The 25210-nt window shown below is 41.5% G+C and overlaps 1 protein-coding gene across 1 annotated transcript in view; it reads right to left on the bottom strand.

Annotated features, from left to right (window-relative positions):
* Positions 1-25210, bottom strand: part of LOC149138885 (Nucleotidylyl transferase superfamily protein) — a 235657-nt gene that overhangs the window by 185901 nt on the left and 24546 nt on the right. The window contains exon 2 of the mRNA XM_089447772.1: positions 21145-21264. Coding sequence (XP_089303898.1) covers positions 21145-21264 — 120 coding nt within the window. The remainder of the gene's footprint in view (positions 1-21144; positions 21265-25210) is intronic.

Genomic DNA, 25210 nt, shown 5'->3' with positions numbered 1-25210 from the left:
TTGGGTGGATCAATTACCTACTTCTCAGTAACTGAGTTGCAGTGTAGTAGCAGTTGGCAGTAGCACGATGCAGCATGATGAGAGGGGGATGCAGTGCAGATGCAGTGTTCAAAGGATGGACCAGCAACAGCACGGATGCAGAGGGAGCTATCGTATGGATGCAGCAGTGGCAGTGGCAGGGCCATGGGCAGCAGTACAAGATGCAGCAGTGCAGAGGATGTTGGGCAGGAAGGCCTAGCATCAACACAGGTACTGGTGCCGGATAATTAGTGCGATGCTCAATGAGGAGTATTACTAGAGCACAGTCCTCGCTAAGAGGAAGTGTTGATTTGGGGTACCATTAGATGTGCTCTAGCCATGAAAAGTGGTGGAGAGGCTAAAGCACATGAGATCTCCAAGACCCGGAAATGGTTTGGGCAGATTCTAACGGTTTTGAAAGATATTAAAATAATTAATATTTTTAATGGAGTTCTGAAATCTAAACTTAGGAAAAATAAAATATTAATGGCTATTAATATAAAACTGGGTTAGAAGGTTCCAAAAATCATGGATCAAGCCAAATCTAATCTTAGTCGTTGATTAGAGATGTAATCTCAGTCGTTGAAAGACCAACAAGAAAAGTATAAGAGGAGGCTTGAGGGTCAGTTGGAAGATACACCAGAGTGATCAGTCATTCGATTTACTAGAGCAGGGTTGCTAAGTAAAGTCGAATCAGTGATCAGCAGCGAGGGGCAGTGAGTACTGGACAGAGAGGCAGAGATAGTGCTAAGAGACCAGCACAGAAGCAGAGAGGCAGATGCAGAAGCCAGAGCAGGCCACACAGAGCCCAGCAGAGATAGCGCAAAGGCCAGAGGGCCTGCGTCATCCACGCAGAAGGCAGCAGGAGTGACGCAGAGGGTCCCAGAGGCTGCGCAGTGCCTCAGAGGGCTGACGCAGAGGGTTCTGAGGCTGACGCAGAGGCCAAGAGGGCTGACGCAGAGGCCAAGAGGGCTGACGCAATGCTTCAGCGTTGTTGGACAGGGTTTCGTAGGGCAAGTTTTCTTAATCCCTGCTTTTGAATAGAGAGGTATTACTGTTGGTTATTTTTCTCTGTCGGGTGAGCCAGTTTGGCACCCAATTGTACTCAAGGATATAATGCATAATAATAAACCCTCAAAATTGTTGCACTGGTTTTCCCGCATTGGGTTTTTCCAGGGTCAAGTTGTCCAAAAATAACGGTGTCACTTGTGTGTTTGTTTTCCTTCAGCTGTTGATCTGTAGATGGTTGAGACTATATTGTGTTTATTTCATTATTTATATGTTTTAAATAACTTGTTCGTAATTAACAAGTAGAAGAAATAAACCAAAAGAATACAGATTAAATTTCTAGCGGATAGACTAGGAAATTTCAACATAGTAAACATTAAATCTTTGAATATACAACAAGGAGCGGTGTTTCTCACATTCATGGTGATACAGAGTTCACATATTGTCACATAATATGAAACTTTAAGTCTTGCACAGGCTGTCACATAATAGGATCTTGAATTCTTTATGAGAAAAAATATTTCAGGAGTCTCGGTCCTTTATATAGCCATTTGATTTAGGGAACTTGTTTCTAATACAAACCTTGAATATTCAAAATTGTCTAGGTCTCGGCCTAATGTCCAAAGTCGCATGATCAGATATACAGTCACCCTAATTCAAACAAGGGTATGACTTCAGGTTTTGCCCACGACAGCCATTTTTCTTTAGACTTTGAATTTAGATAAGAGTTGCATCATCCATATGATTTTTAAGCTTTATCATATCATGCAAATCTTTTTGTAGATCACGGATTATGTATTAGTAAACAATATAATCCTTCATATTATACTTCGGTCTACAATCAAACTTTGGTCACATTATAGGAATGTGGTGGCCCTAATGCCGTTTTGTAGCAACCCTTCACCATATCTTAGGAGCTACTCGGGCCTCCAAAGATAGTCAATTATCACAACACAAAGATATAGAATCTATAGGATGCTTGTTTCATGAAGATGCATTCTTATAGAGAGAAATCTCAGACAAATTATAAAACATAAGCTTGAAATTATTCTTAGAGAAATGCCACATACCTCAGTCCAGAATTTAGAGAAAAATGAAGCTCAGATAATCTCAGAGGAAAGATACCATAGTAAGCTTCATATAGATCTTCGGATGTCTCAGAGAATAGATCGGATGCCATTGCCTTCCTTTAGCTCGCATTTCACAAATAAGATTCAGATCATGGAGAAGAGATAGTTCGGATTATTGTCATATTTATTCATAGGTTCGGATATGTTGAACAAAAGTTTAGATCTTCGATCTACTAGATTTCGTATGCCCAAAACTTCAATCTCTAGGTCACAAGTACTTCAAGCCTACTCTTAGACCTCACTCTAATACATGTTGAACTTCTAGGTCACCTGCTAGAATAAAGTTTTTCTTCACATGATAACTACTTCAATGATCAATTAAACATTAGTTTCACATAGCATTAAATTCAATATCATTTAGGCAGTTATACAGAAGAAAAAGATCAACTAATAAACATGAAATAGTGAAATAACCATGAAACAAAGAGACAAGAGACAAACACATAAAATTAGGCACACAGCTAGGGCAAAACCCACAAGGGGAAAACCCAGTAAAAGTTCTTCCTTATGAGAGAGAGAGAGTTTCTAGATTTATCAATACATCATAAATAACAAATAGCAAAATAATGGCCAAACCAAAAACCAAAATCATAATCAAGTACCATGTCAAAATCAAGTCCCTGAAATTTCGGCCCTCCCTAGAATTTCGGCCTACTCCTGAAATTTCGGCCTCCTAAAATTTCGTTGGATCAGTTGATGTATCCAAATGAGGAGAAATGATCTCCTTTATATAGCCTTCAAGTGGGGGGGTCCAACCAACCTAATAAATTGGGAGGCAAATTTAAAAATTCAAATTTCCATTTCTTTTTCAAGATGAAAATATCGACCATGGCTACCATATTTTCCAACACTACGCCTTGATTTAGCCAAAGAAATGAAGTTTCTATCAAAGGGATTTTCCCCACCACATTGGACGTAGGCAAACAGGGCTCCCTCGATTTTCTGCCTTCTCTAGGATAATACAATTAGGTCCCCACAACACTAGTGACTCCCTAAAGGATGTCATCCACATTTGCATCAGCCCTTTCAAAATGATAAGTGACTATGACAGTGAGCCTACATCTCAATGCTCTCTTGCACCAAATCCAATGTGCCTTGACATCCTCTCTCTCTCTCTCTCTCTCTCTCTCTCTCTCGCAGCACCAGGACACCCCATTATCTACCATTATTATTGTATCATTGTACACATTGTCTTAGCATTTTGCTAGAATGTTAGTTTATAGCATCTTATTTATTTTCAGGTACTTATATCTTTATCATTTGTCTTTCAGCATTGATCGAGAAGTAGCTGTCTCGAGAGACAGCGCTGTTCCAGAGCGGAAGCAGCAAGAGAGGAAGTGATGCAGAGCATGTGTCATCATTTCGAGCCAGAGAAAGGACCAGCGCAAAGGCAGAGGAGGCTCACAAAGAGGCACGTCATCCCGCTTAGCCAAGTAGGAATGACGTAGTTGGCCGAAGGGGCAGATTCAGCCTTTTCCCAGGATTGCACAGTGTTGAATTTTCTAAGTCTATCCATTAGAAAATTAATCTGTATTCTACTGGTATATTTCTTCTACTTGTTTAAATTCGAACAAGTTATTTAATACATTTAAATAGGGAAATAAACACAATACAGTCACAACATCTACAGATCAACAGCTGAAAGAAAACAAGCACACAAGTGACACCGTTATTTTTGGACAAATGTCCCCGGAAAAACCCAATGTGGGAAAACCAGTGCAGCTATTCTGAGGGTCTATTATTATGCAGTATTTCCTTGAGTACCATTGGGTGCCTAACCGGCTCACCCGACAAAGAAAAAATACACGGCAGCAATAACTCTATATTCGGAAACAGATATTCAGAAAACCTATCCCACGAAACCCTCTCCGGCGACTCTGAAGCTCATGTTGGCCCTTTTAGCCTTCGCGTCAGCCTCCTGATGACGGCGTCAGCCCCAGGACCCTTTATGTCAACCCTCTGAGGCACTGCACAGCCTCTGGGACCCTCTGCGTCACTACAACAGCCTCTGCGTGGATGATGCAGCCCCTCTGCCTCGGCGCTCTGTGATGGGCTCTGCGTGGCCTGAATTGGTTGTTGCTCTCGCTCTCTCTGCTTCTGCGCTGGTCTCTCAGTGTTGTCTCTGCCTTTGTGTCTCATACTCATTACCCCTCGTTGCTAACCACTGATTCAACTTTGCTTAGCAACCCCTCTCTAGCAAAATGAATGACTGATCACTCTGGTGCATTCTCCAACTGACCCTCAAGCCTCCTCTTATACTTTTCTCGTTGGTCCTTCAATGGCCGAGATTAAATCTATAATCAACCGCTAAGATTAGATTTGGCTTGATCCTTATCCTTTGGAACATTCTAACCCAGTTTTATATTAATACCCATTAATATTTTATTTTTCCTAAATTTAGACTTCCATTAAAAATATTAATAATTTTAATATCTCCCAAACCGGTTAGAATCTACCCAAACCCTTTCTAGGTCTTGGAGATCTCATGTGCTTTAGCCTCTCCACCAATTTTCATGGCTTGAGCACATCTGATGCTACCCCAAATCAACACTCCCTCTTAGTGAGGATTGTGCTCTCTCCTCACTGAACATCACTCTAATTATACAGCACCGGTACCTGTGTCGATGCTAGGCCTCCTCGCCCAACATCGTCTGCACTGTTGCATCTTGTACTGCTGCCCATGGCCCTGCCACTGCCACTGCTGCATCCGTACGGCAGCTCCCTCTGCATCCGTGTTGCTGCTGGTCCATACTCCCAACACTGCATCTGCAATGCATCCCCTTCTCATCATGCTGCATCGTTCTACTGCATATTGCTACTGCACTGCCACTCAGTTATTGAGAAGTAAGTAACTGATCCACCCAACTTCTAACATTCCTGTCAGGCTAGAAACACTCTCAATGTTGAAGCTCCCTCTATCGCTAACAAGTGCTCCCTCTACTGACCTCTGTGATGCTGCAACAACTCCCTGCATCTCGCACCGTTGCAAACCTCTTTGTGCCATCCTGCACTGGGGCAACACTCTCGTGCCTCTCGCACTGTTGCAGCTTGCTAGCCTCGCGCTGCACGGGGACTCCTGCACTATAGCACTCTCTGCTGCTTCATCCGCATCTGTCTCTACCGACATCCGTCAGTCCTGCTACTCTCTCTTCGGAGCTCCCGTAGCAAGGCATAATCCAAGAGGTTGGGTACCTCCAGGATCCTGCCCCTCATCGTTTGTAGTCCTCCTGACTATAGCTCGGTGTTTCCCCACTTCTTCTCAAGTGGCACAAGAGCACTCATGGCACAATCGTCATCCTCCTCGTCTTCTTTCTCCGCCTTCGCTAGCACTGCTTTCGAGTCAGAAGCCTCTCCCTTGTTCTTCTTCCTCGGACACTGGTTCGCATAATGACCTAGTTCCCCACAGTGGAAGCACTTGACCTTGGAGAAGTCCTTCTTCTTCCTCTTCTACTGCTTTCCCGCAAATGCCAAAGCTGCATCCTCTTCCTCTTCCTTCTTGATCCGAACTCCTTTGCTGCTAGACTCGCCCTGCCCAGTATGCTCTGGACAAATATCTCCCAGACATCGAAGACTACGTTAAGTGCAGTCCTTACCATCAACCCCTGATCCGGCGTGGCCCTTATGGAAGTCGGTCCCGAATCTCCTGCAACCTGCTGAGGAAGTGATCTATCTGCTCTCCCTTCTGCATCTAGTATGACCTTCGCTGATTCTCATAGAGCATCTTCCTCTGCACGGAAGTATGTAGGTACAACATCTTCAAGGTGTCCCACATCTCCTTTGTCATTTCCTTCTCGGCAATATGTTGGACCACATGATCCTTGACCCCATCAAGGATGATGCATTTTTCCTTGGCCATTGCCTCCTCGTACCTCTCATTAGCTACCGAGTCAACTGGGATAGCCATTACTCTCAAGGCGAAGCCCTTGATGCGATGTCTATCTAGAATGGATAGAATCTTGGCCTTCCAAACCAGAAAGTTGGATGCTCCATCCAGCCTGTCCTGATCCCTCAGCCCATTCACGGCCATCTCTCTACTCTTCTCTGTCGACTCCTCCGAGTCTCTCTACTTCCCGTCTAGAAGTTCTCTTCTGGACTCCCTCTGAGTCTCTATTTCCCTCCTGGAAATCCTTCTACCAACCATCAAGTTGCCCCTCTCCGATCGTCTATGCAACTGCAACACTGATCCGGATTCCATGGCTAGAAATCCGCCTCGGCAGCAACTCCCTCTACCTTGGTCTTGCCTTGTTAGGTATTGTTCTGACCACAGTACCCCACCAACTTCACCCCCGCAAACTGCCCACAGCTTCCTTCGCCCCAGCAACTGAAGGACTGAGCCTCTAGGCTCTGCGCAATCCCGACACCAGCAAAACAGCTCCCTCAGCCAACTGCATCAACCCTCCTGGCCTCTGTGTGGCTTTGCATGAGCCTGTTTTACCCTCCTCAGCCTCTGCACTAGCCTCTCTCTAGCCTGGACTGATGACGCAATCCCCCTACGTCAACCCTTCCTTTGTCGCTTCTGCAAGGATCAGCTACTGTCACTTGGGACAGTTGATTCTACTGCAAATGCTCGCTTAGCCGATGCCTTCAGCTCTCCTGTGATCTGCAACCACCCTCTGATACCATGTTGAATTTTCTAAAACTATCCGTTAGAAAATTAATCTGTATTTTGTTGGTTTATTTCTTCTACTTGTTTAAATTTGAACAAGTTATTTGATACATTTAAATACCGAAATAAACACAATACAATCACAACATCTACAGATCAACAGCTGAAAGAAAACAAACACACAAGTGACACCATTATTTTTGGACAAATGACCCCAGAAAAACCCAATGCAGGAAAACCGGTGCAGCTATTCTAAGGGTCTATTATTATGCACTATTTCCTTGAGTACAACTAGGTGCCTAACCGGCTACCTGACAGAAAAAAATACACGGTAGCAATACCTCTATATTCGGAAACAGGTATTCAGAAAACTTGTCCCACGAAACCCTCTTTGGGGACTCTGAAGCTCAGTGTTGGCCCTTTTGGCCTCTGCGTCAGCCCTCTGAGGCATTGTGCAGCCTCTGGGACCCTCTACGTCACTCCAGCAGCCTCTGCGTGGATGATGCAGTCTCTCTGCCTCTGCGTTGTCTCTGTTGGGCTCTGCGTGGCCTAAACTGGCTGTTGCTCTCGCTCTCTCTACTTTTGCACTAGTCTCTCAGTATTGTCTCTACCTCTCTATCTCGTACTCACTACCCCTCGGTGCTGACCATTGATGTAACTTTGCTTAGCAACCCCGGATCTAGCAAAATGAATCACTGATCACTCTGATGTATTCTCCAACTGACCGTCAAGCCTCCTCTTATACTTTTCTCGTTGGTCCTTCAACAGCCGAGATTAAATCTCTAATCAAAGGCTACGATTAGATTTGGCTTGATCCTTATCCTTTGGAACATTCTAACCCAATTTTATATTAATAACCATTAATATTTTATTTTTCCTAAGTTTAGACTTAGGAACTCCATTAAAAATATTAATTATTTTAATATCTCCCAAACCGGTTAGAATCTGCCCAAACCCTTTCTGGGTCTTGGAGATCTCATGTGCTTTAGCCTCTCCACCAATTTTCATGGCTAGAGCACATACGATGCTACCCCAAATCAACACGCAAAGCCTGAAAGGCTCAATGTCTTCAGTTGTCAGGGCTTGGGGAGCTGTGGGCAGATTATGATTTGAGGAGCTAGTGAGAGTCTGAGACGTTGGTTCTATTGAAGCAGAACAGTGTCTAAGGAGGCGGGACCAAGGTAGAGGGAGTCACTACCTCGATGGATTTCTAGCCAAGGAATCCAGATCTGAGTTGCAGTTGCAAGGAGGATTGGAGAGGAGCGGTTCAACAACTAGCTAGAGGTTTTCCAGGAGGGAAATCAGGACTTAGAGGGAGATTTCTAAGAGGGAAGTTGAAACTCAGAGGGAGTCCAAAAGAGAAGCTGAAATGGCAATGGACGGACTAAGGGATCAGGATCGGTTGGACCAGGCCTCCAACTTTTTCATCTGGAAGGCCAGGATCCTGGCAGTCCTGGATTGACATCGCATCAAGGACTTTGCCTTGAAAGTAGTGGCTATCCCAGTTGACCCAGCTGAGAATGAGAAGTATGAGGATGCAATGGCGAGAGCAAAGTGCATGATCCTAGATGGGGTCAAAGATCATGTCATACCACATATTGTTGAGAACAACACAGCAAAGGAGATGTGGAACACCCTGACCACCTTATACCAGGGTTCTTCCGTGCAACAGAAGATGTTATTGGAGAATCTGATGCAGTCATATCAGATGCAGAAGGGAGAGCAGATAGATCCATTCCTTCTCAGGTTGCAAGAGATTCACGACCAGCTTACTTCTGTGGGGTCTACACCGGATCCAGAATTTATGGTCAGGACTGCCCTGAATGCAGTCTCCAAGGAGTGGGAGACATTTGTCCAAAGTATTTTGGGCAGGGCTACTCTTCCCGGTTGGGAGGAGATGTGGGCAGCTCTTCGCCAGGAGGAGATCAAGAGGATGACCAAGGCAGGCAATAGTGGCAAGGGAGGTCGAATCAAGAAAGAGGAGGAGGAGGATGCAGCTCTAGCATCTGCGGGACAACAAGGGAAGAGGAAGAAGAAGGACATCTCCAAGGTTAAGTGCTTCCATTGTGGGGAGCTAGGACATTATGCATCCCAGTATCCCAGGAACAAAAACAAGGGAGAGGCTTCCAATTCAAAGACAACTCCAGCGAAGGCGAAGAAAGAGGTCAAGACTGATGACGATTGTGCCATGAGTGCTCATGCACCTCTAAAGAAGAGGTGGGGAGACATCAAGTTGTAGTAAGGAGGACTACATACTAGGGGCAAGATCCTTGAGGTGCCCAAACTCTTAGATCATATCCAGCTACAGGAGCCCTTAACGACAGTAGCAAGATGACAGGGGTCGGGTGGAGCAAAGTGTAGTGGAGCAATAAGGCAGTGCTTGGGTGTAGAAATATGAGGCAACGTAGTAGATGTTGCACAGTGCAAGAGGCACAGAGGTGTATGCAGCAGTGCAGTGGCAACAGAGGGAGTGCAGGATAGTAGCAGAGGCAGCTTCAGCATCACGAGGCTTCCAAACTGACCAGGATGTCAGTGTTTGGGAGAAGACAGTTACTTACTTTTCGGTAACTGAGTTGCAGTGTAGCAGTTAGCAGTGGCAATGCTAGGAGCGGCATGGGCAGCATGTTGAGAGGGAGTTGTAGTACAGATGTAGCAGTGGCAGTGGCACTGTCATGGGCAGCGGTAAAGGGAGCAACAATGCAGGGGATATGAAGCAGCAGACCAAGCATCAACACAAGTACCGATGTGGAAGATGATTGTGATGTTTCAATGGTGAGGCATTACTAGAGCACATTCCTTGCTAAGAGGGAGTGTTGATTTTTGGTAGCATCGGATGTGCTCTAGCCATAAAAATTGGTGGAGAGGCTAAGGCACATGAGATCTCCAAGACCCAGAAATCGTTTGGGGAAATTCCACCCAGATGGAGAGATATTAAAATAATTAATATTTTTAATGAGACCCTAAGTCTAAACTTAGGAAAATTAAAATATTAATGTGTATTAATATAATATGGGTGAGAAAGTTCTAAATAACGAGGATCAAGACAAATCTAATCTTAGTCGTTGATCAGGGACTTAATCTTGGCCATTGAATTGTCAACAAGAAAAGTATAAGAGGAGGCTTGAGGGTCAGTTGGAGACACACCAAGTTGATCAGTCAATTTGATTTTCTGGGGGAGGGTTTGCTGAGAAATTGAGTCATTAATTTGTTGCAGCGAGGGGCAGTTCGACAGAAGGCCTAGAGGCTAGAATACATATCAGAGAGGCAGAGAAAGTGTTAGAGAGACAGTGCAAAGCCTTGGAAGGCTGACACAAAGGCATCCAGGACTAACGCAAAGGCTATGGAGGCCAGCGCAGGTGACGCAGAAGGCCAAGAGGCTGACGCGGGGGCAACAGAGGCTGACACAGGCAACGTAGAGAGTTGCAGAGCTGACGCTGGGCTGAAGAGGCAGCACTGAGGAATTTTTGTGGGGCACACTAGAAGCTGAGAGGCAGACGCAGAGTTGTAGAGGGTGACGCAGTTTCGAAAGGAAGCTTGGAGCAACTTTCGCTATACAGCTAAGGAACTATCTAAGTTGTTGTGGGCGGTTGTTGATCAGCTGAAATATCTGTCTGCGAGGAGAGGTACTTCTACCAAGGATATTCTCTGAAGGGTGAGCCATTTTTGGCACCTTATTTGTATTCAAAAACTACATAATAATAAAACCTTCATATCTGTTGCACCAGTTTTCCCGCATTGGGTTTTTCCGGGGACAATTGTCCAAAAATAACGGTGTCCCTTGTGTGTTTGTCTCAGTTTATTTCAGTTGTTGATCTGTACATGTGTGAAGGTTGCATTTGTGTTTATTTTGGTATTTATATTTATAAATAACTCGTTAATGGAAAGAACAAGTAGGAGATAATAAACCAGATAATGTAGTAGGGATTTCTGATGTGTCGGACTTAGAAATTTCCACAATGGGATGTGAGCAAATCCCCACCCAAAATAAATAAGTGAAGAAAATGTTAACATCAACACATAGTTAGCAAAAATCAAGGCATCGGAGCATACCTATGAAAAAAGACTACTCAACCCTGTCACAAGCTCTATCAAAATCAATCTCAAGAAACTACCTAATCCCCTAAGCCCAATCCATGATCTCCCATGTCAAAATAATAATGTCAAGAATAAATCTGACCTGCACAAAACTAGTCTGCTCCACTTGAACAATGTAAGAGCGCCTCTACACATATGAAGTGCAAGAGCCTTAGGCAAAACTTCATAGGAAATGTGAAGGAGGTTAATGGTCCTCCCAACTCCAATGGAACCACAAGAAGCAATTTATGGAATCAACTTAAAGACCCTTTGGTTAATAGAGGCTATCAAATGTCTAGAAGGAAATGCCTCATTGGCCATGCAACAAAGATCAACTCAAACTGTATCCCACTTTACTTGAAAAAATTGCAAGGTAACCCATCTATGACAAAGGACTTACCATTCTTCATAAAAGACATGGTTGCAAAGAGTTCATCCTTGGAAAGCATAGAATCCAACTAGTCTCAGTTAACCACACTAACCTTTCTAGAGATTACTCGATAACAATCTCACCCAGCTACCACAATAAAGTTTGATAGCTAATAGGGAAAAAAGGCAAGCTGAAAATGTGAACAAAACTCCCTAATCTAGGAGGTGCCCTCCTCCAAAAATCCATCTTCTCAGTGGTGTACCAAATTCCAATCAACAAAGGGTCTAGGCTTTAAAAAATAAAAGTAGAACTTGGATCCAACATCCTTTTCGTCAATCCAATGCAACCTAGCTTGGACTATAGCTCTCCTGGCAATATAATCCTCATCTTTTCAAACTATCATCTCCCATTTTGTTGCATCTGCCTAAAGCATGGAATTATGCAAATCCTCATGCCAAAAATTATAGGCCTCTTTTAGCTACCTACAAGCATTTTTCAACTTCCTCTTCCATTTGTGAGCAATCAATCAACCCCATCCCTACATAAATTTAACCATCCCACAAAGCACTACATCCCATAAAATCATCCACTTCATATCCCCTTGAGGCCGAGGGGAGAAGCTCCAAATCCAATGAACTAAAGCTCGAAAATCCAAAGACTCCAAAAGAGAAACATTTAGTTTGGAAAGGAATGAAGGAGTTGAGTCATCCTAGTCCTTAGAGGAAATTGTCATCTGAATGAGTAGGTGATAAGAAACAATCATGTCCATCAATACATCCATAAGGTGAAGCTTATGGGAGAAAGCCACACCTACGTAGGGCCCATAAAAACAATTCAATCACCAATGCACCATGTCTCTACCTTCTTAGAAGTTACAACACAAAAACCATCCTTTGTGATCTAAATCCTTCCACCTCCAATTAGGATCAAACATTTGTAAAGAAACCTTGCAACAAGACCAAGCACGCTTCGCCATATCAAAGATAACACTACCAAAACCACCATCCTTATCCCAAAACCACTTAAAAATATTATAATCTCCTTTGATAATTATTCTACAGTGGGGAGGGAAGAGCCATCCAATCCCAAAGACAGCACATGTTAGAACTAGCATTTGAAGCATAGACAGAACAAAAGCCAACAAGCCTATCTTACATCCACACAATGACCCACAGGCATCTATGCAATGAATTAAGATTATACACAACCACATAGCTCTATAATCACGAGGAAAGAGCTAAAACAACCCAACCACTACAACCCCACCACTACTTTGAGAATGTTCTAAAACCTAGTAAGGGCTCTATAACAAAGATTCATACAACACTAAAATTCAAAACTGACTGACTTCACTTCTTGAAGGAAAACCACATTAGGCTTGGTTTTCCATAGCATATCTCGAATGAAAATCATCCTACTAGCGATTGCCATTCCTCTAACATTCCAAGACACAAGAGATGACTTAATTCATGAACTAAACCCACGCTCAAGCTACTGAAATTGTTTCTAGACATAAAGCCAGCCAACCCCAAGGGACATCTCTTAGGAAAGGCCTTGGCCACCTCTTTATAGGATTTTGGTTATAACTTTGGCTCGGGAACTTTAAACCATTGATATGCCCAAGAAGGGAGTTAGGCTCTTTCTTCTTACTCTTGTACATCATCCATCCTCCATTAGTCTCCATAGACTTGGGTTTTAAGAGCCAAGAATAGACTACTGCAAAGGTATAGGATGAAGGCTTAGATTGTTTGAGTTTGTATTGAACGAGATATGGGGAGCTTAGGGGATTGTGCCTCTTCTCAAGGACATGAATGAGGAACAAATGAAGTGGCAAGGATAAAGGGGGGCTCAACCTTTGGCACTGAAGGTTCCTTGGGTTGCTTAGTCCTAGGTTTACAATGAGGGCAATCGTGGATAAGAAGGTTTTGAGCATGGCATGCAAAGCAAGGATTGGGGAGGTTCAAATAATGGACTTTTTACTAGTAGACTACAATGGTGATAGCATATGATTTAGGTCATCTTTCACTAGTTCTAAAGGAGTTAGAATGGATATCAAGGATTAAGACTTTACCAAACCACTAGGTAAACAAGTCCACAAAAGGTCAATGACTGACATGAGCCCCGGGAAAGTCAATCTACAAAGAAGTGCCCTAAGAGATATCATTAAGGTTAAAATCAGACCTCCATGGCTACACGTAAGCCAATTAGCAAGCAATATTCCATGTGCCATATTGAAATACATGGCAAGAAACAACATGAAAATTAAAAAGCAAACAAAGATACTTGGATCCCAAACCTTAATAATGGTGTAGAAAGATTCTTTTGTTTTCCCAAATTCAAAATAACCCATTTGTTGATGGCAACTTCATTTGGCATACATTGCAAAAAACACAAGATAACTTCCTATGCTCCAAATTTTAACAACCCAATTCATAATCCTTAATACAATTCATGAAAAAGTTAAATTCCTCTTCTGGCTCTAGTTGATTCTATTATACAACGCTAGAGTTAGATTCAATCAACCCCATCAAAAAGGATTAGGTTCCACTCTTGAATCTGCAAGCACTTTCATAGTCTCAGATGAAGACAAAGGTTGTTGAACACTTGGCAAGCACCTCAATACCTTTGGCTACAAGAAGTTCTCAAAATAGGTAGGCAATCTACATATATTTTAGAAGGAACACAATCAATAAAGTAGTCCACGACCTCTTCACGAGGCTACCCACTACCTTTGGGATAATTGTGAAATTTCTGAAACCCAGAATCCTACTGTAGCAATTGATTAAGTTTCTTCTATTTGTTAAATGAACTGAACAAATTATTTACTATATTCTACGGTCAATATCGAAACTAATACACTGCAGCGTTCACAAATAAAATACTGCAAAAGAACAATAATATTGGAAGAATAGATGAACACATGCACAAATACACAGTTATTTTTGGACCAATGTCCCCGGAAAAACCCAACTCAGGAAAACCGTTGCAGCAGCTATAAGGGTTTTACTATTATGCAGTAGTAAATCTGAGTACAAAACTATGCATGCTCAAATCTAGCAATCCACACAAAGAAATGACTGACAATAAGTCTAGTGAGAAAAATCTCACTCCCACTGGCTATCCGACACTAACCTTAGCTCAAGATGAGTTGTTCTTTGCTGCCTTTGCACAGTCCCTGCGTCAGCCTATGCAATACTGTGTCCCACAACTTGGAACTATGCCTCTCTTGCTATCTAGTCAGATATTGTCTGGAAGATGGACTTTCCTGGCCTCCAGGCTCCCACTCCGGCTTCTGGCACTAAATCACTACTTCTCCCCAGCAAAATACGGATTCCCCTCTGAAGCATTGTGTTGCCTCTCTGCAATGCACTCACCAAAACAAGAAAATCTTCCTCTGGCCTTACTATCCCTGCCAGTGAATTCAAACTGCTGGTGGCTCAAGTGTGTTCTCCAACCCCCATCGAATTTATTCTTATAGTCTCTCGTTGAGACATCAACAGCCAATATTAAAACATAATTGATGGCTAAGATTAACTAGAACTCGATCCATGTCTTCTTTTAGAAGATTCTCACCATGACTTAATTAATACCCTTTAAATAATCATATTTATGGGTTTTGGAGAATACATGTATTCTAGCCTCTCCACCAAATTTCATCGCTAGAACACATCTAATGCTACAAAAACTAACACTCCCTCTTAGCGAGGAATGTGTTCTAGCACTGCAACCCACTAAAGCAACACCATGTCTCTGCACCACCTCCTGTCACGTTGCTGATGTATGGCTGCTACTACCAACCAACCACTACGCAACTCTGATATACTCTGCATCTGTGTTGCTGTTAGCCCTACTGAATTGTTGCCAACACTGCATCTGCACTGCAACTCCCCTTCCATTTGTTGCTGCAACAACTGCAAATGAAAAGCATCCAAAATACTGAATCAAATGTGATCAGTATGATGCATCTGTCACCTGAGTCCTCACTACTACTAGACTATGCACTATCATTGAATCCTTTGCGCTACTGTTGACTCTGCTCTGTCCCAACTGCACTGTGTTTCCCAGTATCTAACCGCTACTAGCCACTGCATCTGTCACTTTGGCATTTGACTGCACCATCTGCCACTGAGCCATCCTACTATTGCATGTTATGGGCTCTCGTAGCAAGGTATTGATTCATGAAGTGGACTTCCTCATGAATCCTTCCCATCCTGTAGCTCTCTAGGGCTACAAAACCAAATCACCCCACCTCATTCCTGGAGGTATATCGATGATCATGGCAAACTCTTCCTCCAATCTGGAGGACAACCTATTGATCTCTACGGATGCAGCCTGCTAATCTTGCTTCTCCTCCTTGTCCTTCTTTCTGAGAGGACATTGAGTGTTGTAGTGGCCAAGCTCACCACATCTAAAGCATTTGACCTTGGAGATGTCCTTCTTCCTCCTGCACTGCTCTTGATGCCCCTTTGATGTGAGGGCCACATTTTCCTCTTCCTTTACTTGCTTCATCCCACTGCTACTACTGGTGCCACTGATGGTGCTCTTCACCAAATCTCGCCTCATCTCCTCCTGCTGTAGATCAGCCCACATTCGATCCCACTCTGGCAACTTGTCTCTGCCCAAAATACTCTAGACAAAGACCTGCCAATCTTCGGAAACGTTGTTGAGAGCTAACCACACCAATTCTGTAGGTTGGGGCATTGACCCCACTACAGACAACTGGTCCCAGACATCTTGAAACCTAGTGAGGAAGGGGTCTATGTGCTCCCCTTTCTGCATCCTTGTACATCTCAACTTCTCCTCAAGATACATCTTTCATTGCTCAGAAGATCCCTCGTATAGTGTAACACGAGTCTCCCACATATGTCGGGCAGTATCTTTGCCAGCTATGTGAGATGCCACGTGATCTTGAAACCCATTGAGAATCAGCCTTTTTGCTTTTTCCATCTCCTTCTTGTAGGTCTTCAGTGGATCTGCATCTGCGGGTACAACTACCACATTATCGATGTAGGCTTTGAGATCATATTCATCTAGAAGACAGGAAATTCTTGCCTTCCAGATCACATAGTTGGAGGCTTCATCCAAACAATCTTGATCTCTCAGCCTTGTTGATGCCATCTCTGCAAAAAGTCAAATTCCTCCTCTTCTCCTCTATGCAGTTGCTGACTGGCTCTACGCACTCCCAGCTGGAGTGGGCAAATCTATCACAACTACTGTTGCTTTGCTAGGAAAAAATCGAATACTAGACTAAAAGTTCCCTGAGAAAAGAATTCCCTCAGTGTGTGCTCTTCCTTCCTCCTGACGTTATTTTGCACTAGCAAACTGCTACAAAATAACTGCGTCTTAGCTGAAGATCTGCTTTGCAAGGAAAATATTGTTGCTCCCTCTGCCTCTAGTACTCTTTGATCTGGAAAATCTAATTTCTCTGTCGACTCTCTCAGAGAAATAGACCTTTCCTCAAAAACTCAACCCTCCTGGCCAAAGGAACTGCGTTGCCTCTTAGGGTTTCGATCTGTTGCCTACACAAAGATTCGAAATTCCTCTTCTCTTCTGCTACTGAGCTCTCCAGCTGATCATCTGTGCTCCTATATCATGTGAAATTTCTGAGAACCAGAATCCTACTGCAGCAATTGATTAAGTTTCTTCTATTTGTTAAATGAACTAAACAAATTATTTACTATATTTTACGGTAAATATCGAAACTAATACACTGCAGCCTTCACAGATAAAATATTGTGGAAGAAAAATAATACTAGAAGAATAGATGCACACACACACAAATACACAATTATTTTTGGACCAATATCCACGGAAAAACCCAACTTGGGAAAACAGGTGTAGGAGCTGAGGGTTTTATTATTATGCAGTAGTAAATCTAAGTACAAAACTATGGATGCTCAAATCTAACAATCCATGATTTCATACAAAAAAATGACTTGACAATAAGTCTATTGAGAAAAATCTCACTCCCATTGGCGATCTGACACTGTCCTTAGCTCAAGATGAGTTGCTCTTAGCTGCCTCTACACAGTCCTTGCGTCAAACTATGCAGTATTGGGCCCCACAACGTGTAATTGCGTCTCTTGCTATCTAGTCAGTTGTTGTCTGGAAGATCGACTCTCCTGGCCTCCAGGCTCCCACTCCCACTTCTGGCACTAAATCACTACTTCTCCCCAGCGAAATACAGATTCCCCTCTAAAGCATTGCACTGCCTCTCTGCAATGCACTCACCAGAACAGGGAAATCTTCCTCCAACCTTACTATCCCTGCCCCTCTCTCACTGCTTCGAGCTCACTAGCTCTCTCTCCGGCAACTCAACGTTGCTACTCTGGAGTTCGATCTGCCAATAAATTCGAACTGTTGGTGGCTCAAGTGTGTTCTCCAACCCCCATCGAATTTCTTCTTATAATCTCTCGTTGAGACATCAACGGCCAAGATTAAAACATAATCGATGGCTAAGATTAACTAGAACTCGATCCATGTCTTCTTCTAGAAGATTCTCACCATGACTTAATTAATACCCTTTAATTAATCATATTTCCTAAATTTAGACTTAGGAAACATTAGAAAATGATTAATTATTTTAATTAAGTCGTCTCTAGGTCGAATTTCTAGAAACGATTTGTGGGTTTTGGAGAATACATGTATTTTAGCCTCTCCACCAAATTTTGTTGCTAGAACACATATGATGCTACAAAAACTAACAATAGCCTCCTCCACTGTAATATCAAAGTCAAAATGCAAAATTTGTTCTTACAAAAAGACAATCTCCATGGGCTCTTTTTTTTGCACATATTTATCCATCTAGGGCCAAGAATGAAAATCTAGGCTTCCTTTAGCAGAACAAACCATAGGCCACTTAGGTTTAGAATCAATTAATGAGATATATCCCTAAATAGGGCTATGATCTGAAGATTTATTGCATCTAGAATAAACTTTCCACTCATAAAGAAGATTATCTATGGATCAACCTCTTTCAAGTTTGATTCCTTCTAATCAAGGCAATGTATGAGACGGATCTCTCATACTATGTCAATTCACGTACCTTGCAATATCTCCTGTAATAGCAATGGCATCAAAGGCAACCATGCAACTCACATCCAAAAGGCCAATGATCACAACCGCTCATTTATTTCCTAGTTGTTGTGGCCTTCAATCACCATGGCTTCCTTGTGAGTCCCTATCACACCATGACATTGGGTTTGTTCCTTACCTAACTACTCTCCTCTTCCTCGATCGCGCGAGATCTCTCCTACAATGGCTCTCCTCTTCCTCCAACGCACAGGATCTCTCCTACAACAATTCTCTCAATTCCAAAGAACTCTTGAAATAAATAGTATTTGTTTGAAACCATTGTATTTACATTATTGTATATATTAATGATAATTTGTACTTGCATTATATATTATATATTAATAATAATATATTATTATATATTAATAATATATTATTATTATATATTGATAATATATTATTATCAATATTGATAGCATTATATATTATTATTGTTAATTGAGTTTAGTTTGGGTGGTTAAGAAGAATTGTTACCCTCCCAACTTCGTTTCAAATCTTGATTATGACATGTTTCACTCTTCATGAGCTTACTGTTATTTGAGGCTCTTTCGAATCAATAAAGAATATCTCGCCCTTGCTTACCAGTTAGAGTGTGGGGTTCTTGGTTACACCATTCTTTTTTGGTTGATTGGGTCTAGCTCAAGTGTAGGAGAGGATTAGTTGTTATCCTCGCACCCAAGTTACAAATCCCACTTTGTGACATGCTCGTTCTTCATGAACCAATTGTTGATTGGGGCTCTTCACAAGGTAATTTTTTATTGGGGTTGACAAGGTACTTGCAATCTCATTCTCACCTCCAAGCTGGAGGGCAAGAGCTTGGCAATGTGTAAAAAACTATTATGTAGTTATTATATTATTATTGTATAGTTATTATATAATGTTATATTATTAGTAGTATTGTTAATGCATTATTTAATATGGTATCAATTATCATTTGTTGTGTGTGCACAAGAATATAAACTTCTGATTATCATCCTTAATTTTCAAATCGTAATTCTGGATTAGCATAGCTTACATGCAGTGTGATGTAATTTCCTTAGGAAGCCCATTTTGGAACCAAATTTCCTATAATGATGGGCAACGCTTCCACACAATGTTGTTTGCTTCTTCCTTATACTTTTTAACCATTGATTTTGTTGAAAGTTGTGACAGAACTTCAATTTTGCAAACAAAGAAAGGTGATACTCTTGTTGAAGATGATTCAATAGAGCCCTCTCACTTCCCTTGCTCCCAAGATGTCTGTTGTAGATATTCCCTTGACTACATTTTCAAGCAGATAACGTTTTTCTCTTCCTTTTTGTCATTTCGTTAATAGCTAGATTTCTAGGTGTCCTTTTTTTTAACTAAGACTCCTATTTACAAATTGGATGTTTAACAAGTTGCCCTTCAACTAAGCAATGATGAGTAGGAATTATCTATTCCATCAAAGGTACCCAAGGTTTGCACCTAGGCCCAACCAGGCCGCTGCTCTTGAAAGATTTCTAGGTTTGATTCCCCACATACTTCAACTGTATGCCCTAAAAATTTTGTAGCTGATATTTCAAGTGACTATTCCAATATAGCATGTTGTTGGTGATTAATCACACCAAGGGCACAAATATAAACAAATCAACACTAGAAAATGCTTGTAAAAATATCAGACAGAGAGTAAACAAATATCAAAAGAAAACTTGGCAACAAAAGGCAAGCCGCAAATATTATGCATATTGCAAACCATTGCATAAATATTGGAAAAAAAAAAAAAAAAAAAAACTAATCTCGTTCTGAAAATTTTACACGAATCTGAAAACAACAATTGGAAATCAACCCCCAATCCACAAAGATTTGTTTGAGTCAATGGAAATTCTTGTTTGCCCCTCCTAAAATCATCGTATCACTCTCTCCAACTTCAGTTGCTCAAAATCCCCAAAAATGGCTCAAGAAAAAACTGATTTCCACTTCTCATTGGTATCTTTTAAAACGACAATGATTAATTAGGGTCATTATGCAATATATAAAAAAATATTATCATATAGCAATTGTTTGCAAGCAATATACTATTTAGGCAAAATTTATCAGAAATATCATGATATTTCTAATAAATTGGCAATATTGCAAGAATAGATTTAAGCCATAGGATTTATTAAATAATAAATAATATGTGGTAATAATATGAATGTCTTTTACCCTCAAATAGCAAAAGAAACTTCTAGTCAATTGTGTGTAGCTCAACTGGCTAGGAGTAAGGTTAATAAGCTCCCCCGCGTAGGTTCAAATCCCACTTTATGACATGCTTGCTCTCTTCGTGAGCCAATTGCTGACTATCAAGCTGGCCTTGAGCCTTAGAGAAGGAACTACCAAGCAGATTTCCGCAAGGAATGCATTAGACAGGGATTTAAATAATGAGGAAGAGGGAGGACCCCACAAGGTTTTCCTTGAAATAAAAACGAAGATATGGCTTGAAAGAAATATTAAAAAAAGAAAAAAAAACTTGATTAATAGACCCATCAATTCTGAACGATAAAACCATCTATAGTACATTCAAGGACTTCCTGTTAGAGTGACTAACAAGAAGACATCCAGCTCAAGACAATTGGTCATTTGCTTACATCATAAGCTTCACCCCTCAATCTTTTGAATAAATATTCCAAAAATCTAAAACTCTAAATGTCAGTAATTAATCAACCAATGCTAATGCAAGAGCATCACAACACTAAGCATAAACCCACCAAATTTGAGGACATGAGAATTAGATGCCATATCAACAAAGTCATGCTTACATAATTCTTACACTAAATATATTCATTAGATTTGAAATCATAATCTGAAGTGCACAAAAGCATAGACGAAAACCCTCCATAATATACAAGGTAAAAGAAGTTTACTTTGTAAACATAAATGGCACGAGATGTCCCAAATGCAAAGCTTCAGATGAAGGTCCTCTGCCAGTATATAAATAGAACTTTTCTCCTTTCTCAAATGCATCAAGAATCTTGTCAAATTCCCTAGAGACATAACAACCATAACACGCTGATAGCAGTTAAGCGATTGCTATAGTGGAAAATTTAAACATATAACATCCAAACACAGAACAAAATTATAATTTTCTACTTCAATGTCTAATTACCTATACTACAAATAAATTCATGTTAGAAGCAAGGACACAAATGTGATAAAGAATATGTACAATGCAATTAGAATTAATCCTAGTTTGCACAGCCATTTACATAAGAACAATAGTTATGCTGTCAAACTACAATTTCAGCTTTCAATGAAATAAACAGGATTAACAAGAAAACGATGTAATAGTAAGCAGTTAACAAAACGAAAGTAATAAAAGATGGTTGTTTTCATGGAGAACTCATAAGTAAACATCAATGGAGAAGGTGATTTTTACAATCCAACACTAGGACTACTTACCAACCAATGGTTTCAATCACCTTTAACCAAGAGTTACGTTAACTAGACTAGATCTATCTTAGCCCTTGATCTATCAAACACCAAGAGGGATCAAGATGCAAACATTTCATCTAGCTTTTACACCCTAAAAAAGATTTGTACCTTGAGGGATTTTATCCCCCTCAATACTTGATAAATCTAGGTTTAAAATAGATAAAGCCTAGTAATGTTTACATCTGTATGGCATTTTCCATATTTTATTGATAATAATATACCAAACTTATATATTTATTGTTGCTACTATTCTTGAAGAAATATTTTTGCCCAACATATGTCACATCAGTCTTACAAGTAGATGTAAACATCATCCCCAATTTAGGTTGCAGAATGTGCCTCTTAGTGTGATTTATTTTGAGCTGTTTATACTAAAATGGTCTAAATGGTGACGGTTTTTACTCATTTGTGCATTTATTATAGGGGAATTTCCATTCCCTTTGGAACATGCAGTTATGTTCCTGTTACCCACCAAAATGGGCAAACCCACAGGAGAAAGTTTTTCTCCTACATTTGACAGCCAACCGGATAACCATCCAGCCACCAGCATCTGACAGTGACTATTCAATGATGATACGCCATGTGCCTCCGCCATCTACATCAGCCACATTCCTCTCGCCATCTGGTATTACCACTTGAATGAAGGTGGGTTGCTATTCAAAAGGTACTTTGATCATTTTGCAATCAGTTGCTTATGCTTGTTTGTTTCGGACATCTAGTATGGATAAAGGGGTGATCGGGAAGATTGACAGATCTTGAGTGTAAATATGTTCTCTCACCTTTACCAAGGGTTAATTTTTAGCCCTAGTCCAGTGGGATCTGTTACCCACCATTTTGTCGGTGATATCCCTAGGAGAAAAAAAATTTCCAAGATGGTCCTCAGCCGGTAGCCAACAACCCCTTGTAGCCACCAACTAACTCGTTGTGCCATTTCTCCGCCATCTGAGCCAGCCATGTGGTCCCTCACCCATCTGCCATGATCGTATGTTTAAAGGTGGGCCTCCTGAACCTAAAGGTATGCCTTGTCATTTGGTAATTGAGTATTGTAGTTTGTTTATCATGGACACTTCTAAGAATGGATTAATGGGGGGATTCGGCAAAAAGAATGGGCTCGCTCTGTGCTCTTGTCCCCTAGACCCCTTTTGGATATTAACCTTGGATTCTAATCCCGTGGGATCTCTTTTACTGACCATTTGGCTTTAGTGATGGTATTTGATGCAGGAGCATCTAGACCTAGCCAGCAATGTGATGGTGTGGTCACATGTTGTGGCTAATGAAAGTTTGGAGGAAGACTTGGTTGTTTAATTGTATTAATTTCAAATTATGTAAGTAGTTAATTGTTGCCTAATTCTGAACAGAATTGGGAATAAAATGGCAAGTGATCCTCCCTGTGTGGACATCAAGCCAATTAGCTATATTGATTAGTTAGAGTAAGATTTGATTTCTTAAAATATAGTGAATTCCTTCATTTGTGGAAGGAAACTGTTAGATAGAACATATATGTAATTTCCTTTCTTTTCTGGAACGGGGATTCGAGACAGAGAGATAGGATTCACAATGGAGTTGTAAGCCTACGGGCAGATTAGGAACAGAGGCCACTAATTGAGGAATCAGGCCAAAGAGAAAGGATTCAGGAGCGCAAAATAGTGTGTGGATTGTAATTGAAATAGAGGTCTTTTAATTTGTGTAATCGGCCAAGGCGAGACTCTGTAATCATTTTATGTTGAATGAATGATATTGTTGTGTTTATAATTGATTATCGGGCTTGCGGAAACCCTTGTATGCTTTCAGATTCTTTGTATTCAGGCCGGGTGATTATCCCTTAGTTTTGTTATGTTTAAAAGCCTAAGTCGTGTGATTGACAGCAGTCGTGGCTTTATTTTAAATATCATTGTTTGATGCAGGTCGGCGAAGTCTTTTTACATAGTTTTGGTCCCGCAAGCTAAAAACCCGAATTACACTAAGAATTGGCGCAAAACACAGTCGGATCTAAAATCCAGACTTGAAATTTTATAAAGGGTGGCTTATATCCATATCGGATCGGCGCTTTAGAGCAGATAGAGCCTGACAAGTGAACTTGCAATTTGCGATCGCGCGATTAAATCGTAGCCGTTAGATCGCGATCAACCGTGATCGTTGGATCGCGGAAGCGGTTTCGCAACAGTGAAGTGGTTTTCGGGTGAGTGAAAAGTCGTAAGCTGTATTGAAGGACAGTCGGCTGATTCCATTCACCATTCAACACGTAGCACGAGAGTGAATAGGGAAACCACTTTATTGGGCGATTAATTCCCGTATAAATTGTCCGCCCGAAATAAGATGTGGGCCGTCGGATCCACTATGCATAGATCAACGGTGGAGAATCAGCGCGTCAATTTAAATGTTCAGAGTGAATGCTGACCTTGGATTGGAAAAGGGAATGAACGATGGAGATCAGCCGATCGGGGATCAATGATCGAAGCGGCGCAATAAGAAGGCGATGGACCGAGAGCAGACCTGCCAATATTATAGAAGTGGGCTTATAAATATTGAGATCCGGGTATATGTGTGAAGCGGAGTTTCCCGTGTATTTCGGGCCATTTCCACGTTTCTATGTATTTCAATATAAAGTGTTGCCAGGGGTTTTTTTTTTTAAGGCTAAGAGCGATATAAACATTTCTGGTAGTTCAAGTGGTCCCGTTTCCTAAGGAAAAGGTACTAAGCTACGCTTCCGAGATATATATGAGGGATGAAGCTTTGAAGGCTCATCAAGGGTGAACGGTTCCGATAAGGGGTTTTAGGGTGTGGCAGCCATATGGTTGCATCAGTATTTCATGGGAAATGTTGACTTTGGTTGCGTGGTCCCGCTCCTTCATCCACATATATTGCCCACTTCCCACTCATTATATTCCCATTCACCATTTCTCCCACCTGGGTCCACATTCCTAGCTCTCCCCTTCCCCTTGCCCACACCTCGAGTCGAGCCTGGAATGATGCCCCGAAGGTTGATGCAGCTAAAAAAAAAAGTAAAAGCATAACTGTCCACACTCAACAGGAAATGTACCACAACATGCAAAAGATGGACGTGAAAAACACATTTAGCAGGTGGGCAAAAGCCAATACATAAGCTCTACCCCATCATCATAGACATCACCCGGGTTCCTACAAGTTCTACGAGCCTCCTTCATCATATAGGAACCCATGATTGTCCCAACCCCTCGTGGGCAATGAACCTCCCTACTTTAAAAGGGGTATCCACTGCTATATCTCACGTCTCATGCTCTTAGCCCTCGAGCTGTGAGCAGTTAATTAAATAAAAATCATAAAAGGCAAAAGGCATATAAAGAAAGGTGGAAAAATCAAGGCCGAGGCACCCCATGTACCACGATTACTCCCTCCTATACATTATATACCCAAGTGTGGGCTTCCCTCTTACTAGCTTGGTTCACTTACATGCAAAAATGATTATTGTACTTGATGACAGGTTGCTTGCACTAGACTTTATGTTGTCATTGTCAGGTG

This window comes from Pinus tabuliformis, chromosome X (assembly GCF_031772625.1).
Source record: "Pinus tabuliformis cultivar Carrire ecotype Pingquan chromosome X, CPIR1, whole genome shotgun sequence".
Lineage (NCBI taxonomy): Eukaryota > Viridiplantae > Streptophyta > Pinopsida > Pinales > Pinaceae > Pinus > Pinus tabuliformis.
Note: the sequence above shows the minus strand (reverse complement) of the source record. Positions and strands in the feature narration are given on the sequence as shown.